Source organism: Tenrec ecaudatus, chromosome 9 (genome assembly GCF_050624435.1).
Source record: "Tenrec ecaudatus isolate mTenEca1 chromosome 9, mTenEca1.hap1, whole genome shotgun sequence".
Taxonomy (NCBI): domain Eukaryota; kingdom Metazoa; phylum Chordata; class Mammalia; order Afrosoricida; family Tenrecidae; genus Tenrec; species Tenrec ecaudatus.
Genome location: NC_134538.1, coordinates 28,672,235 through 28,689,989, shown reverse-complemented (window position 1 = coordinate 28,689,989; position 17,755 = coordinate 28,672,235). Strand labels below are relative to the sequence as shown.

Here is a 17,755-nt window from a genome sequence, read left to right as displayed (position 1 = left end):
CCATCACAAAACATGATCAAAGTTGAAAATAGGTATATAACTAATAAAACTTCAAAATATGCAAAACAATAAGTGATAGTATTGAAGGGAGAACTAGAAAAATTCATAATTATAGCTGGGTATTTTCATATCCCTTTTTTAGTTATTGAAAGAATTAATAGGAAAATCAACAAGAATACCAATTATGTGAAAATATTATTTTCCACTTTGCATGTTTCAGGTAGCATGAAGGATTCAGTGCTGAGCTAGCAGACAGAATATCGGTGCTTTTCACCCACCCAGCAATGCCTTGCATGACAGGCCTGGTGATATGGTTGGAAAATCCTATGGAACAGTTGCACTCTTTTTGAAAAAATTTAGAACATTTTTATTGCTACTGAATATATTCAGAAAAAACATGAGACTTGAAGAAGTTTTGGGGAACATTCCATTATCTTTTCATTTTCCAGTAACTTTTTGAGGCATCCTCCTACAATGAGTGTGTGTGTATATATATATATATATATATATATATATATATATATATATATATGCATAAAGCATAAGAAATTTAAAAATCATTTTTGGGGGGCTTTTACAGGTCTTATAACAATCCATACATCAATTGTATCAAGCAGATTTGTACATCTGTTGCCAGCATCATTTTCTAAACATGTACTTTGAGCCCTTGGTATCAGCTCCTCTCCTCCACCCCCAACCTTGAGACCCCTTGATAAATTATAAGTTATTATTGTTTTCCTATCTCACACTGACTGCTGTCTCCCTTCACCCACATTCTGTTGTTCATTCCCCCTGGGGGATGGGAATTATGTGTCAATCATTGCAATCAGCTCCTCCTTGCTTCCCCCCCCACCCCCACACCTTCCCCTCCCCTCATGTCATCAGCCCTCCGGTTTTGGGACAGTTGCTCTCTTGTGCAAAGGAGGCTGACAGGAGTCAGAATGAACTTGATGCCATTGGCAACATTTACCACTTTGAGTTAGTTAAAATCCAGGAAACTCTTTAGTAACACTTAAGAGTGTACTAAGATTTTGTTCACGTGCACTTGGAACTTTCACCAAGAAATATTATATACTAGCCCATAAAACAAATCTCAGCAAATTTCAGAATATTGAAATCTTTAAAAAAAAGTTGGAATCTTAAAGTATGTCATTTTCTGAATGAAACACTTCAATTACAAAGCACTCACAAGACCAAATCTAACCTGTGAACAATAATTAGCATGACAAGCTTAGCTTAAACTAAAAAAACCTCACTGCTATTGAGTCAATGTTGGCTCAGAGCAAGCCCCTGGGGTTTCTGAGACTGTAACTGTTTACAAGAATAGAAAGTCCAGTCTTTCTTCCACAGACATGTTGGTGGTTTTGAACTGCCAACCAGGCGGATCTCAGCCCAACTCATAACCAGGACACCACCCAGGCTCCTTTTAGCTAGTAAAAAAGCCCTGCCTTGAGAGCTTTATGTTTGTTTAAGAATTATCTATATGTCCTACAGATGGGCTTTGGGTCTCCACACCACACTCTCCCTCATTCACAATGATATGATTTTTTTGTTCTGATGATGCCTGATACCTGATCACTTTGACACCTCCTGATTGCACAGGCTGGTGTGCTTCTTCCATGTGGGCTTTGTTGCTTCTGAGCTAGATGGCTGCTTATTTACCTCCAAGCCTTTAAGACCCCAGACGCTATAACTACTGATAGCCAGGTACCGTCAGCTTTCTTCACCACATTTGCTTATGCACACATTTGTCTTCAGTGATTGTAAACAGGAAGTGAGCACACAATGTTATGATTTTTTGGACATCCCCTTACAGCAGGTCACAAGGAGGAGATGAGCCAGTCAGGGTGCAGTGTAGCAATGATGAAACATACAACTTTCCTCTAGTTCCTAAATGCTTCCTCTCCCCTCCCCCCGTGCCCACTATCACGATCCCAATTCTACCTTAAAAACCTGGCTAGACCAGAGGATGTACCCTGGTACAGATAGGAACTGGAAACACAGGGAATCCACGGCAGATGATCACTTCAGGACCAGTGGTGTGAGTGGTAATACCAGGAGGGTGGAGGGAGAATGGGGTGGAAAGGGGGGACCCATTACAAGGATCTACATATAACTTCCTCCTTGGGGGACGGACAACAGAAAAGTGTGTGAAGGGAGACGGCGGATAGTGTAAGATATGACAAAATAATAATTTATAAATTTTCAAGGGTTCGTGAGGGAGGCGGGAGGGAGGGGAAAAATGAGGAGCTGATGCCAGGGCCTTAAGTGGAGAGCAAATATTTTGAGAAAGATGAGGGCAATGAATGTACAAATGTGCTTGACACCATTGCTGTATGTATGGATTGTGAAAAGAGTTGTATGAGCCCCTAATAAAATGATTCAAAAAGAGAGAATTATCTATATGAGACCACATTGACAAAAGCAACTCAAAAGATGGGGTAGGAACCTTCAAGGAGAGTGAGTTCATGCTAAGGAGAGAGGAACACTCAAAAATGGAGCGTGAGGAAGGTTGCACAACTAGAAGAATGTAGTTCATGTCACCAATTGTGTACCTAGGAATATGCAAATTGCTGTTTTGTGCTGTATATTTTTAATAACAACAAAATAAAACTAAAGGGGGAAAAAGAGCAACCATGAATAAGGAAAGTGGCAAATGCTCAACTCTGCGATCTCCAGCTTAGTTTCTATCACCTCGTCCATATTTTCCAACTATCATTCCTCCCTTTTTTGTTCCCAACTTTTGATTTCAATGGCCAGTAATGCTCAATGCATCTCGATTGCAAGTTTGATTGATTTCTGGCTGACGTTCCTGGTAGAATTCTTCAATTTCTGCAACAGTAGCCTCTGTTGTTGGTGCATACATTTGAATAATCTTTGGGCTGATTGGATTTCCTTGAGGGCAGAGAGATATAATCTTATCACCCCAGCATTGTACTTAATGAATGATTTTGCACTGTCTTTTTGTTATTATTCTCAGGATGGTAAATCATGATTTTCTCATTCAAAACGGCCAATGTCAGTCCATTTCAGCTCACTAATGCCTAGGATATCAATCTTTATGCATCCCATTCCATTTTTGATGACTTCCAATTTTCCTGGATTCATTCTTTGCACATTCCAAGTTCCAATCATTAGCAGATTTTTTACAGTGGAGTATCCCTACCTTGAGTTATGCTTCATCAGCAAATGAAGATCTCAAAGGATCCACTCCCACAGGCTTTTCCTGACACACATCACATGGTCGACCGCGCTGTGAGAAATCAGCTCCTCAGTCACATTGTGCCTGCCCTCAGACCCGAGGTGTCCATCCTCCATCACTGTTTCGGACATCACTCTGCTTCCATTCATTGGACCGTCAGTAGGTGACAATGTGTCAAAGCTAGGCCTAAGTTTTCCGAGGCGATTTCCTCTGCAGTGGGGAGCGCCGTCCTTCATTGTCTGTTCTTAGCCTCAACGCTCTGCTGTAAACCCACCGTTTGCTTGGGGGACCCTGCTGGCATTTGAAATACCCGTGACGTAGCTTCCAGCATCACTGCCACACACAACACCACAGTCTGTTACATTTGAACTTAGGTGACTGGAAACGCTACTTTTTACACAGGACAGTGTGAGGGTTTGTTGACTTAGACTAGACAGGAGAGGAACATACTGCTCCTGGGAGTGTACCCACACACAGTATGGAGGACCAAGGAGGTATTCCAGCTTCCTGGAAGGCCAGGGCTCTGTATCTAGGAGGCACTTCCTGTTAGCCTGCTGAGGAGGATTCAGGTAGACCGGCAAGGTGGTGGTGCTCCGATGTTAGACCCAGAAGCTGAGGATCTGGCTCTTTGGAAGTAGGTTCATGGCGGTACAGGGTCCCAGTGTGCACTTACACTCGCCCAGAGCTAGAAGAGGTTGGTGGAATGGGTGGAGGCTGGTAGAGTAGCAGGGTTTGGGAAGGAAGGAAAGAAAGAGAGAGAAGATTTATTTTGTCTCTTGATGGATTAGAACCGGGGAGATTTGGCTTTTTACTAGGACAAGAAAACTCTGGCACTACACGGAATACCTCTTCACCTTACCCAGGGCGGCCATTTGAGACCTTCCAACAATACATCCTGGAGTCGAAGACAATGCTTGCTCCCATGAGTGAATTATGCCAAAGTGCATTTTGAAGGTGGGCAAGTTCATTAGCACGTGCACTATTATCCTTTAAATCATTCTAAGTTACCATTAAACCCTGGTGGCAAAGTGAGTAGAATAATTTGATAACTTTATGTCAACTTAAGGTCAATAAGGTTACAGCCTGATGGTGCTTCTTTGGGAGTGTGGCTTTCTTATGAGGAGGACCCTGGGGAACTGCCCCGCTCTCTTGACCTTCACTCTCTGCTACTGACTCTGAGAGTATTGGAGTCCTGCCATGTTTCTACCCACCTCGGATCCAGGAGACTTTGCATGCACCAGCCTGTGATCTTCCTGCCTTATACATCATTGCATGTGACTGCGTGAGTGTAAAGAGGGATTTATGGACTAGTTTTGGACTTGTGGACTTGAATTGGACTGGGCTGGGCTGTTTTCTTGATATAAAATTACTTCTTGATATAAAGCTCTGTCATGCAGATGTGAGTGTCACTGGACTGGTTTCTCTAGTCAACTGGCCGAAAACAGTGGGCTACACATTCGGCTGCTAACCACAAAGGTATCCATTTGAAACCACCATTCCTCAGGAGAAAGATGGGACTTTCTACTCCCATAAAGAGTTGCAGTCTTAGAAACTCACAGGGGGAAGTGCTACCTTGTCCAACGGGGCCATTGAGTCAGAATCAACTCAATGGCAGTGTTTCCTTTTGTAAGTCACAAGATAATCAAGCAATCAAGTCCCGCCAAAAGACAAATCCCCAAACGATTTGTTTATAATGCTATTCTTGCCTTTGTTCCCATATCTTTACAATATTTCAACTCCCTGGAAAGAGATGTCTGTGGCATGTGAGAGAAAGGCCAACAGAGAGTGTCCTGTGCTCCCTCCTCTAGCCCTGGTCCAACCCTAAAGGAATTGCTTGAGCTCACCTGTCATTGGCGACGGGCAGGGCAATCTCAAACTTGGCCAGGAACTGGAAGTACTGTTCTTCAGTCTGCTGTGTGAAGCCAGTGCCCATCAGCAGCATCCTGAGGTCCTCTGCTCGGATCACTCCATTCTTGGCTACAGACCTAGAGCCCTTTATGTTGAAAATCCTCTGCAGGCATTCGGACAGCCAAATGGGGTCCAGGAAGTAGAGGTTCCGCAGGCCATGGCTTGTGTCCGGGAAGTGCAAGAGTGTACCAGTTTCTATAAGGAATTTGATGGCTGCCCGGCATATGAAAAAGGACTCAACATTAGAGAAAGAAGGCAGAAGAGACCCTGCACTTGACACTATTTCCAAGGGCCAGCAAAATCAACAGTCAATATGTCCCTCAGGCTGCTGCCTGAGGCTTCTCTAATGGTACCCTGGGAGTGTCTGGTAGTGCAGATAGTTAATGCTACAAAGCTCTCCGGTATAACTGAAAGATTTCAGGCTTGAATCCATCCAAAATCCTCTCAGAAGAAAGGCCCGAGATCTGCTTCTTAAAAAGTAACCACTGAAATCCCTATGGAAGAGTTCTATTCTGACACACACGGGGTCCTCACGCATTAGAATCAACTTGACGACAACGGGTTTCTTTGTTTTCAATGATACCTGTAACTTCTCCTAAATTAGCTCATTTGATCATCAAATGAGTAACTAGCAGGAGAGGGGCTGTCCGACATTAGCAGATCCCAAGGGCCAAACACGCTCCTGGCCCAGGGCTCTCGCTTTCTCTCTCGCAAAGAAGAGAAATGAGGGAATGGCAAAGGAAGGGAGAAAAGGGTGGAAGGAGAAAAAGAAAGGAAGGCAAACAAGCCGGAATTCTTGGTGGCCAATTTAAAAAATATGTCCCCTTTGTGCTCTGGGGTAATCTAATTCTATCGATGTAGAAGATTTTTATTTTTCTTAAGTGCAATGACTAACTACTTTCCAAGGGTCTGAATGCTCTGCTCACACCTGCCTGATAGGCTACCCATCTTACTCACCAGCCTGAAGGTCCTCATAGTCTTTGATGTCATTTCCTGGGGTCTGCTCCACTAGCTGCTCCAGCTGCCTGTCTGTCAAGTACTGGACAGTGTTGCTCTTGCTGCGCCAATGCTGCTCCGCCAGCACAGCTTCCTGGAGACTCAGGTAGCTCTTGGGAACCTGGGGTGGCAAGTGGTCAAAGTGGAATTCCCAGGCCAGCTCCGATAGACTTGGTCCCTCCTCAGCCCTGGCCCAAGACCTGAGTAGACTGACCTTTTTAGACAGCTGCCTTTCGCCATAACCTCCCCCAAGAAACTGCCACACGGGCACCCAGCTTTATGCCACATGCTTGATTTTTAGTCATTTTACTGGGGGCTCATACAACTCTTATCACAATCCATACATACATCAATTGTGTAAAGCACATTTGTACATTCGTTGCCCTCATCATTCTCAAAACATTTGCTCCCCACCTAATCCAATGGCATCAGCTCCTCACTTTCTCCCTCCCTCCCTACTCCCCCTCCCTCATGAACCATTGATAATCTATAAATTATTATTTTGTCATATCTTACACTGTTTGCTGTCTCTCTTCACCCACTTTTCTGTTGTCCATCCCCCAGGGAGGAGGTCATATGTAGATCCCTGTAATCAGTTCCCCCTTTACATCCCACCCTCCCTCTCCCCTCCTGGTATCGCCACTCTCACCACTGGTCCTGAAGGGATCATCCATCCTGGATTCCCTGTGTTTCCAGTTCCTATCTGTACCAGTGTACGTCCTCTGGTCTAGCCATATTTGTAAGGTAAAAGTGGGATCATGATAGTGGTGGGGGGAGGAAGTATTTAGGAACTAGGGGACAGTTGTATGCTTCATCATTGCTACACTGTACCCTGACTGGCTCGTCTCCTCCCCACAACCCTTCTGTCGTAAGGGGATGTCCAATTGCCTACAGATGGGCTTTGGGTCACTGTTCTGCACTCCCCTCATTCACAGTGATATGATGTTTTTTTGTTATGATGATGTCTGATACCTGATCCCTTTGACACCTTGTGATCACACAGGTTGGTGTGCTTCTTCCATGTGGACTTTGTTGTTTCTGAGCTAGATAGCCGCTTGTTTACCTTCAAGTCTTTAAGACCCCAGACACTGTATCTTTTGCTGGCCGGGCACCATCAGCTTTCTTCACCACATTTGCTTATGCACCCATTTGCCTTCAGTGATTGTGTCAGGAAGGTGAGCATCATGGAATGCCAGTTTAATAGAACAAAGTATTCTTGCATTGAGGGAGAACTTGAGTGGGGGCCCAATGTCCATCTGCTACCTTAATACTAAACCTATAAATATATGCACATAGATCTATTTCCTCAACCTCATATATAAATATATTTACATATGTACATGCCTTATTTAGACCTCTACAAATGCCCTTTACCTCCTAGCTCTTTCTTCTACTTCCTTTTACTTTCCTTTTGTCTCACTATCATGCGCAGCCTTCATTTGCATTTTAGTAATTCCCCTTGGTTATATTACCCTTGATCACGCTCTACCAGGCCTCTTACACCCTCCTCACCACTGATTTGGATCACTTGTTGTCTCCTTGTCCCTGGGTTTGTTTGCTTTACAGTAAAGAGAGTGGGAAAGTACAGCTTCCCAAACAAATGGGACCCAGGCCCTCACTTTGACCCCCAAATGAAGTCTTTACCAGCCTGCCAGCTAGGCGCTGACAACCAATGGTGCTGCCCACATCCTTCATGCCGCAGGTAACGTGGAAGATCAGCTGCCGTAGCCCCTCGAGACCCTCCAGGCTTTTACAGGAAAGCTCACTGTGGGGAGAAAGAACTGCATTTGCTCAGAACACCAAGCCCTTTGTGAAGAAGCACTTCAGCACTCTAGCTTTCCACGTGTTTCTTCCCTGGTACCCACAAGTCCAAGGAGCTTGTGAAAGTGACACAAAGCAGTCTGTTGAATACTTGCTTTGTTTGGTTTGTGTCGGGCACTAGTCTGACCCATTTCACACCCATTTTATAGAGCAGGAGCACAGGCTTAGAGAGACTAAGGGCATGGCTGAGTTTGACCCAGGCCTCTGATCCAGAGCTGGTATTGCTGTTATCACAGCGTCTCTGAGCCTTTTCAAAGTCACCTGAACCCTGAATGCCTGATCCCAATCCTGTGCTAGGCCAAGGCATCCCCAAGCCAGCAGGGACACCAAAGGTACCAATTCCACCCAGAGTGAGGGGATCAGAGTCAAGAGCCATCCGTGTAGTAATGGCAATGCATACTTTGTTCCTATCAGGGCAATATCAGAATGCTCACTGAACTCTCTGAACCTCGACTTTAGCATCTGCGAAGCGAGCATTCTAAACCCCATACCCGGCAGGGCTGGTGTAGAAGTTAAATGATAAGCCCAGGCCACGGGTTTCAACTGCTCTACTCTATCCCTCAACTCTGTTACCCAGGCTTAGCCCTCCCCAGACTGGGTACATCTCCCAGGATCACATGATATTTGGACCTATCTTGTGTTTGGTTTTTGATAAGTGGTAGCAAATTATTTCCTGGGTGGATGTGGGCATTCACATCTCCTGACCCTACACTGCATGCTCAGCACTGTCCATGGAGTATAGGAGGAATCTCGAAAAGGTCCAGCTGCTACCCTTTGCCCTGCAAGGGGTCCAGCCTAGCAGCGTCCCCTCCCAAGATACAGATCCATTGACCAGTGCCTTGGACACGTGCTGCAGGACCAGGTGGGGCTCTAGCACACTTACTACAGGTTCTTGTTGGCGATGTCTGGGAAGCCTGTGGCTCTGGCTCCTGAGGGTGAACGGCAGAGAGCCAGCACATAAGCCCGGAGTGTTGCGATCCTCTCCACTCGGAATTTAGTTTCAATTAAATCCAGGTGTGTTCCCACCACCAACACCACGGAGTTTGGGGCCTTGGCCTTTGAGAGAGAGAGGGGTGGGGTGGGGTGGGGTGGGGTGGGGTGGGGTAGGGTGGGTGGGAGAGAACAGCACAGCTGAGTACAGCCTCTGGTCAGCCAGACAAAAACCCAGAACAGCTCCATAGTCTTTACAGTCTGTCAATGTGGCAACCCATATTTCCTTCTCTGCAAACCCTTGAGTCCCTGTGTGTGCAAGAGGGACCAGTTCCTTATTTTGGGAAGCATCTCCAAGCAATGACTGGGTACTCTGTGGAATCTCTGTCCACCTCCATCCCCTGCCCTTCCCCAGAAGCTGCCAGCGTGCTCAGAGCTCTGGTCCATGGGTGAGGGATTTCTGACCCCTTCAGACATCTTGTCAGGTGAGCTTGTCTTCATGACATAATCACTTTCCAATTGGGAAGGTGAGTCCTTTTGTATCCAGGGGTGGGGTTCTTAATATTTTAGACAGTTTTATTGACATATAATTTACATACTATATAACTCAATGGTTTAAATATATTTAAAAGGTTGTACAATCATCACCATAATCAATTTTAGAATATCTTCATTCTTGTCATTCTTGTACCCATTATTAGCTTCCAAATTACCTCCACTCTCCTCTGCCATAACCCTAAGAACCTATTATTACTGTCTACAGATTTATATATCTTGGATTTTATATAAATAAAATTATACAAAAATCCCCAATGATGGCAACAAAGTAAAACACAGAAAGAAACCCAATCCAAGAGAAACGAGAAGATAATAGCAACTAGAACAAAATTAAAATGGGGCAAAAGGGACAATAAATGATAAAATGTTAAAATTTAGCGTATCTGCAGGGATCTATTTTCCAATGTATTCTATCTAAGGGGAATAGTATTCACATCCCTGGCACAGGGGATTCAATGGGGGCTTAAGCCACATGGGGACCCTGTAAAGAGATATGGGACCTTTGTTGTTATCCATGGCCTTCTATAAACTATGTCCCCAGAAGTTAAGCTCTCATGAAATTTCATCCTCTGATCTTGGATTTTATTATTTACAATCCTTGGATTACATAGGTGTGCTCCTTCTGTGTGGACTTAGTGACATCTCGCTTACATAATTGCCTAAGACAAGCCTTGAAGACCTTAGAAACTATTCTTTCTGCTAGCTGGACACTCTCTCATTTCTTGACTACACTGGATCAACTGTATTTCCAGTGGTAACGTCCTGAGAGCAACTATTGTGCAGGGTCACATCATAAGAAATAATTGCTACTAGATGAGGGTTTATGATTAAGTACAAGCTTAAAACCTATTTTTACATCTACTATGTTTATATATTCCCAGTTTATATATTACTTTAGATCATTATCAGCTTATTTGGAAATCATTTAAGTAACTTCTATGAAACATTTGCTAACTCAAATAATTGCATCATTGATATACCCAATGGTATAAAATGTAAAGTACTGCTGAGAAAAGGAAAAGATACATATACAGAAAAGGTTTTCAGACTAAAATACATGGGCTATTCATTTATACAGGTCAAAATCTTAAGGACTAATCACCGCTTAGGAAAGCAATGAAGATTAGACACAAGGCAAAAGTCTCAATAATGCTCAGTCACTAAGGCAAAAATATGTCTTCAGGACTAAGACATATTAAAAAAGCAAAGAGAACGTGTAAATAGCAAGTATATGGTAGATTAAGTAGCCAATTATTGCAGGGTGCTAAATTTAAGGCAAACAAAGAGTAAGAGAGCGTTAACAACTATCAGGCCTCATAGGATTTTCTTTCTCCCTTTTTAAGTTAAGTAATACATTTTGTGACAACTGTTGATAATTTATGTAGTAGTGATTGCTACTACAACGAATAGTAGTTAAGGAGCCAAGACAAAGAGTCTTTACTAAGAAGAGGCGACAAAGCATGAGTCTTCCTTCTGCTTATTTGCCTCAGCAATGGAGAGAGTGCAATACTTCCTGATACTCTCATCCTCCGCACAAAGGACAGGTTCTTCTCAGGAGACCTTTGCAGGCACACATGCCTCCACAGACAAGTGACAAACTGAGAACTGCTGGAAATCCCCAGTGGAAGAAAGAACATGGCTCATTTCCTAATGGAAAGCCATGTAAACACATGTGTCTCTGCATTGGTTTCATTTCATGAGTCAAACTGGCTGGTGCTCTCTTGTTTGGTCAAACACCAGTCTAGTTGCTATTCTGAAGTAGGTGCTTGTGATTAAATCAGACAATATTAAGTAAAGCAGATTTTCATCCATAGGGTGGGGGTGGGGGCAGGAGGGGGGCTCTGTCAAACAGTTGAAAACCTTCAGAGGAAAAAAAAAAGAGAGAGAGAGAGAGAATTTCCCTAGGGTACGTGCTGTCTCCAAACTATCAAGAGATGGCTTTCCAGAACTACTTCATTCTTCTCATCACCTGACCTACATATTTGGAGATCAAAAACTGGGAATCTCTGGTCTGTCAAAAGACCCACATCGACTTCCTAACATCACACAATCATATAAGCTGATTGTTTGAATAAGTCCCTTTATGTGTGTGTGTGCGTGCATGTGCGTGAGCTCATGCACGTGCGTGTGTGAATTAATACATATTATCTGCCTGTCAGTTTGTAGTACTGTGGTGGTGTGTGAGGCAGTGATGCTGGAAGCTATGTCACTGGTATTTCAAATGCCAGCAGGGTCCCCCAAGCAAACGGTGGGTTTACAGCAGAGCGTTGAGGCCAAGAACAGACAATGAAAGACGACGCTCCCCACTGCAGAGGAAATCGCCTCGGAAAACTTAGGCCTAGCTTTGACACATTGTCACCTACTGACGGTCCAATGAATGGAAGCAGAGTGATGTCCGAAACAGTGATGGAGGATGGACACCTCGGGTCTGAGGGCAGGTACAATGTGACTGAGGAGCTGATTTCTCACAGCGCGGTCGACCATGTGATGTGTGTCAGGAAAAGCCTGTGGGAGTGGATTCTTTGAGGTCTTCATTTGCTGATGAAGCATAACTCAAGATAGGGATACTCCGCTGTAAAAAATCTAATGTTTGGGACTTGGAATGTGCAAAGAATTGGAAGTCATCAAAAATGGAATGGGATGCATAAAGATTGATATCCTAGGCATTAGTGCGCTGAAATGGACTGACATTGGCCATTTTGAATGAGAACATCATGATTCACTCTGCTGAGGATAATAACACAATCAAGAGGAATGGTGTAGTACTCTCTGGCAAAAAAGACAGTGCAAAATCAATCATGAAATACAATCCTGGTGTGATAAGACTCTATCTCTCTGCCCTCAAGGACACCAATCAACACAAATATTACAACATATACTTGTGTATAAGCTGAGTTTTCCAGCACATTTTTAATGTAGTTTTTGTGGTAAAATTCGGGTCGGCTTATACTTGAGTATATACTATTCAAATTTATGCACCAACAACTGAGGCTAAAGTTGCAAAAATTGAAGAATTCTACCAAGAACTTCAGCTAGAAATTGATCAAACGTGCAATCAAGATGCACTGATAATTATTGGCTATTGAAATGCAAAATTTGGAAACAAAGAGGAAGGAACAGTGTTTGGAAAAGATGGGCTAGGTGATAGAAACAAAGTTAGAGATCACATGACAGAATTTTGTGAGACCAACAACTTGTTCATAGCAAATACCCCTTTTCAACAATACAAAGGGCAACATTATACATGGATTCTTCTGATGAAATACACAGAAATCAAATTGACTACTCCTGTGGAAAGACCCAGTGGAGATGCTCAATATCAGCAGCTAAAATCAAGCCAGGGGCTGTCTGGAACAGACCATCAGTTGCTCATATGTAAGTTCAATATCAAGCTGAAGGAAATGAGAACAAGTTCATAGGAGCCAAAATACATGCTTGAGTTTATCTCCCCTGAATTTTGAGAATATCTCAAGCACAAATTTACTGCATTGGACACTAATGACAGAAGACCCAAAGAGCTGTGAGAGGACATCAAAAATATCATTCATGAAGAAAGCAAAAGGTCACTAAAAAGACAGGAGAGAAAGAAAAATATCAGGAGGGACTTGGAAATGTGCCCTCAATCATAAAGTACCTACAACAAACAGAAGAAACGATGAAGTCAAAGAGCCGAATAGAAAATTTCCCAGGGCAGCTCGTAAAGGCAAAGATCATAATGAAATGTGCAAATAATTCTGAAACTAAAAGTGAAGAAAACACTCAGCATATCTTAAACGGAAAGAACTCAAGAGAAAATTCAAGTCTTGAGTTGCAATCTTGAAAGATTATATGGTCAAAATAGTGAATGATGCAGGAAGCATTAAAGGAAGATGGAAAGAATACAGAGTCACTGTCCCCAAAAGAACTAACTGACTTTCCACAATTTTAGGAGGTAGCATATGAACAAGAACCAATGTAACTGAAAGAAGAAGTTCAAACTGCACTGAATGCATTAGTCAAAAATCAAGGTTCTAGGAATTGGTGGAATACCAGTTGATATGTTTCAGAAAACTGAAGAATACTGGAAGCATTCACTTGTCTATGCCAGGAAATTTAGAAGACAGTTATTTGGTCAACTGACTAGAAGAGATCCATATTTGTAGCCTTTCTAAAGAAAGGTGACCCATTAGAACGCTCAAATTATAGAGCAGTATCATTGAAATCGCGTGAAAGTATAATTTTGCTGAATGTCACCCAACAATGGTTGCAGCAGGACATTGAGAGGGAACTGCTAGAGGTTCAGGCTAGAATCAAAAGAGGATGTGGGACAAGGGATATCATTGCTGATCTTGACTGAAAGCAGAGAATAGCAGGAAGATGTTTTATTGGTTATGCAAAATCCTTAGACTGTGTGGGAATAAGAAGCTATGGATAACATTGAGAAGAATGAGAATTCCGGAACACTTCAGTGTGCTCATTCAGAACTTGTACATGGATCGATAGGCAGTTGTGTGAACAGAACAGGGGAATGTCGCATGCTTGAAATCGGGAAAGGTGTGCAACAGGGTTGCATTGCCTCACCATGCACGTTCAATCCGTACGCTCAGCAAATCACCAGAGCAACTAGCTGATGTGAAGAAGAATGTGGCATCAGGGTTGGAAGAAGGTTTACTAACTACCTGATAGGGAGAGGACACAACTTGGCTTGCTCAAAGTGCGGAGGACGGGAAACATTTGCTGATGAAGATCAAGGTAAAGAAGGCTCAAATCTTCACAATAGGAAGCATGATAAATGGAGGAAAAAGGTGAAGTTGTCAAGGATTTTGTCTCGCCAGGATCCATAATCAATGTCCAGGGAAGCAACAGTCAAGAGACCAGAAGACCAATAGCATTATGTAAATCTCCTGCATGACCTCTTTAGTCTTGACAAGCAAGACTGTTACTTTGAGGACCAAGGCGTGCCTCACCCCATGAGCATGTGAGAGTTGGACTGAAGGAGAATCAATACATTTGACTGTGTCGTGGAAGAATATTGAAAAACCCATGGATTGCTCTTGGAAGCATGGACAGAGGGTTCCTTAGCGGGAAGGATTGGCGAGACTTCATCTGATGATAGAAACCACGTCCCTGGAGAAGGACATCATGTTCGGGAAAGGAGAAGGGCAAGGAAGGCAAAGATGCCCTCAAGGAGATGATTGACACTGCTCACGACCACGGGCTCGGGCACAGGGACAATTATGAGGATGGCACAGAAGTGGGCAGTGTTTCATTCTATCTTGCGTATTGGTTGGCATATTTTGCTAGGGTTGGAACTGAGTTGTTGGCATTTCACAACAACAAATACATCTGTTCATCTTCCACGCTGGTCCTGTTTCTGCAGGGAAGCCTGACTAAGGTAATTTTCATGAAGCATAGGAGAATCTGAATCTCACGTACAGGCTGAGTTGCTCCTGTCAGCCTCGGGGTCAGTTAAAGCCTACTAGGATTTTCAATGGCTCATTGTGGAAACATCTATGACTGATAGAAATACCTATGACTCTGGGGCCCTCTGAAAAATCCCCCTCAAAACACAAAGTTATTCTTCCAACATGCTTATTTTTATCTCAGTACAGGAGAATGAGTCGGAGAAGTGTTCAGACCTGTGCTCTGAGTTTCTGAGAATTGAAGAGCTCGGTGTTCCCTTACCTCGATGTTCAGTAGCCAGAACTGGAGGCTGGCTACGGCCTCCTCACCCAGCGCCAGGTTCCACACGACTATGTACAAGGCTTTGTCTGTGAAGAAGCACTGGTTGACTGTGGCCATGCTGGCTGGGCCGCCAATATCCCAGACATTGAACTCCACAGACTCAATCTACTTGAGCAAGAAGGGCAGCAAGAGAAAGGCATTTAAAGAAATCAAGCATTTGGTAATCCAGCATCAAGTAATTTAATCAAATGGAGATATCTGCTGCATGTTGACTCTGTCCTTGGAGGACTGAAATACAGACGATTGTAGAAAACCTTGCAGCCCTTGTTTCCCACAGAGCTAATGGGGGAACAGGGGCGAAGAGGCCAGGACTTGGAGTTAAACTATTAGAACTTCTATCCGCTGGCCACAGAGCACGAGGATGGCTGGACTTTTCTTCTGCGCCTAAGGAGCCTTTGAGGTCCTTGTCCAAGATGGTGTGGAGACATGCTGCTGGAGGAAGCCCCAGCCTCATGCCATCTTCATTCAGGGACCCGGGCTTCTCTTTTGTCTGAGCTGTTTTCCAGCTTGTATACATCAGAGAACATCACCCCCCAAGGGTGCTAGGACCCTTTCTTTATGTGAGAATTAGCCCAAAGCGTAGCTGGTGGGCTGCTGGTAAAGGCTGTGTCAACTGTGGGTTCTCGGTCGTTTTATGAGCTCAGAGTCTGGCATGAGAAGCTAAGTCTTCAGGTTTCTGTAGGAGGAACTCGGTTGCACAATGCTGTGTTTGGGCCTTGGAGATACAATGTGCTGACCTGCTTTCGTGTCAGGGCAAGAAGGAGCAGCTGTCCTAAACTGGCTGCAGGCCAGCCCCACAAAGTGTTATGGGACAGAATGTGTAGCTCGGCTTAGCTTTCCTAAGATTAGGGGACTCACCCCCAGCTAGAGGGGGAAATCTTAAGGATGGCTAAAGGACAGAACAGAAATCCGAATTCACCCCAATGTCCAGGACAAACATTTGTAAAGAAAAAAAAATGAACGATGAAAGGGCAAAGCAGAAGATAATGCAGAAGATTCTGGTTGTATTAGAAAAAAATTCGGACCGGAATCAGCAGGTTCTATTGCTGGGGTGCTCTGGAGCATGCTTGGCATTAACTAAAAGGGAGAAGTTGCTTTGTCAGTTCTGGTTATCACAACAAAAAAGCCAAATTCACTGCCAATGAGTTGATGGCAACTCATAACAATCTTATAGGACAGGGTAGAGATGCTTGTGTGAGTTTCCAAGAGGGCCACTCTTTATAGGACAAAAAGCCCCATCGTTCTCCCAAGGAGCAGCTAGGGAGTTGGAACTGCTTATATTGCCCAAGGCCCAGGACACCATGAGGGCATCAGCTCCTCACAGGAAGGACTCAGTTCTTCAGAGGAGCATCTGGTGTGCAGTGCCCGAACACATGGGGCCTAAATGCTTGAGGACTGTGGTCCAAAACACTTATAAGTTCTTGGTTGCTGACCAAAAGGCTGGTAGTTCAAGTCCTCCCAGAATTACCTTGAAAAAAAGGTTTACTTCGGAAAAAGCAGCCACTTAAAACCTTTGGTGCTTAGTTCTACTCTGACACACATGGGGTTATCATGACTCAGACTAGTCGCGGCAGCAACTGGTCAGATTTTAAATGCCTTTTTCATTAAATCGGATTTGAAAAGTGACTTTGTGTTTCAGTGGAAATCCTGTTTCTAGATTCTGGTAATATAGAGCTACTGTGATGGGATCCACAGAGTAACCTTGTAAATTGTGACCTCCAGACCCCTGGTCTCCCGCAGTCCTGGGGATCTCGAATGGCTCAGTGAGAGCACAGGTGCTAGGCAGCTGCAGTCCACACCCCTCTGTGCTAATGGCCCAGCTCGAGCAAACAGCAGATTGCCGTGTGCTTGCTCCAGGGGCCAAGGTCCTGTCAGTACTTTCCAGTGTCTTTCCTTTGTTCCCCAGGCAAGAAAATCCCATTTGATTTTTTTTCTGATATTGAAATGGAACACAGGATAAACAACAAGGCCATGAACAGATGCATCCTGGGACTTGGAATCCACTGAGAGAGCCCTGGAGAGGAAAACCCGAGTAGGGAAAGGTTTCCCTCATCCCATCAGTCCACCCACTGGCCTCAGGAACACTGCATGCCAACCCCCCTTGACCTTGGCTTTTGATCCAGTTGGCCTCTGAAGCTCCCACTTGGTAGTTCTGATGGTGGCCTCACTGTGCACCATCTGGGGGGCTTTTCCAGTCTGTAAGATCTCCAGGAGGATGGATTTTCCCTGTCGTGGGGGACCCACAATGACCATTTTCATCAGCTTGCATCTTTCTGCTTTCCGCAGCTGAGCACGTAGGTAAGACAGCATTGCTTTGGGGCCTGTGTAACAATCACATAGTAGGAGTCACACTGCTGGCAGTCTAGTACCTCTTAAGAAACAAAAGCCTGGCACAAAGAAACATTTTCTATGGATTCTAATGGGGGGAAACTGGAGCCTACTAGGTGGTGGAGAGAAGGAGGGATACTAATCACCCCAGAATGAATTCTAAAAGCTCAGGACCAAAATAAAATGTCCCTGCTACCCAGGAGGTCGGAGAGTGTGACCATCTGGTCATTTTCATGGAATGAACCTCAGTCACTGACCATTTTTTGCTTTGGGGGTAATTTTATAGGA

At 44.1% G+C, this 17,755-nt stretch overlaps 1 protein-coding gene across 3 annotated transcripts in view; it reads right to left on the bottom strand.

Moving 5' to 3' along the window:
* Positions 1-17,755, bottom strand: part of LRRK1 (leucine rich repeat kinase 1) — a 222,323-nt gene that overhangs the window by 72,775 nt on the left and 131,793 nt on the right. For all 3 annotated transcript variants that reach the window (XM_075557945.1, XM_075557946.1, XM_075557947.1), the window contains 6 exons: positions 17,246-17,460; positions 15,080-15,244; positions 8,811-8,983; positions 7,751-7,871; positions 6,068-6,227; positions 5,047-5,323 (listed from right to left, as the gene is read on the bottom strand). In XM_075557945.1, coding sequence (XP_075414060.1) covers positions 5,047-5,323; positions 6,068-6,227; positions 7,751-7,871; positions 8,811-8,983; positions 15,080-15,244; positions 17,246-17,460 — 1,111 coding nt within the window. The remainder of the gene's footprint in view (positions 1-5,046; positions 5,324-6,067; positions 6,228-7,750; positions 7,872-8,810; positions 8,984-15,079; positions 15,245-17,245; positions 17,461-17,755) is intronic.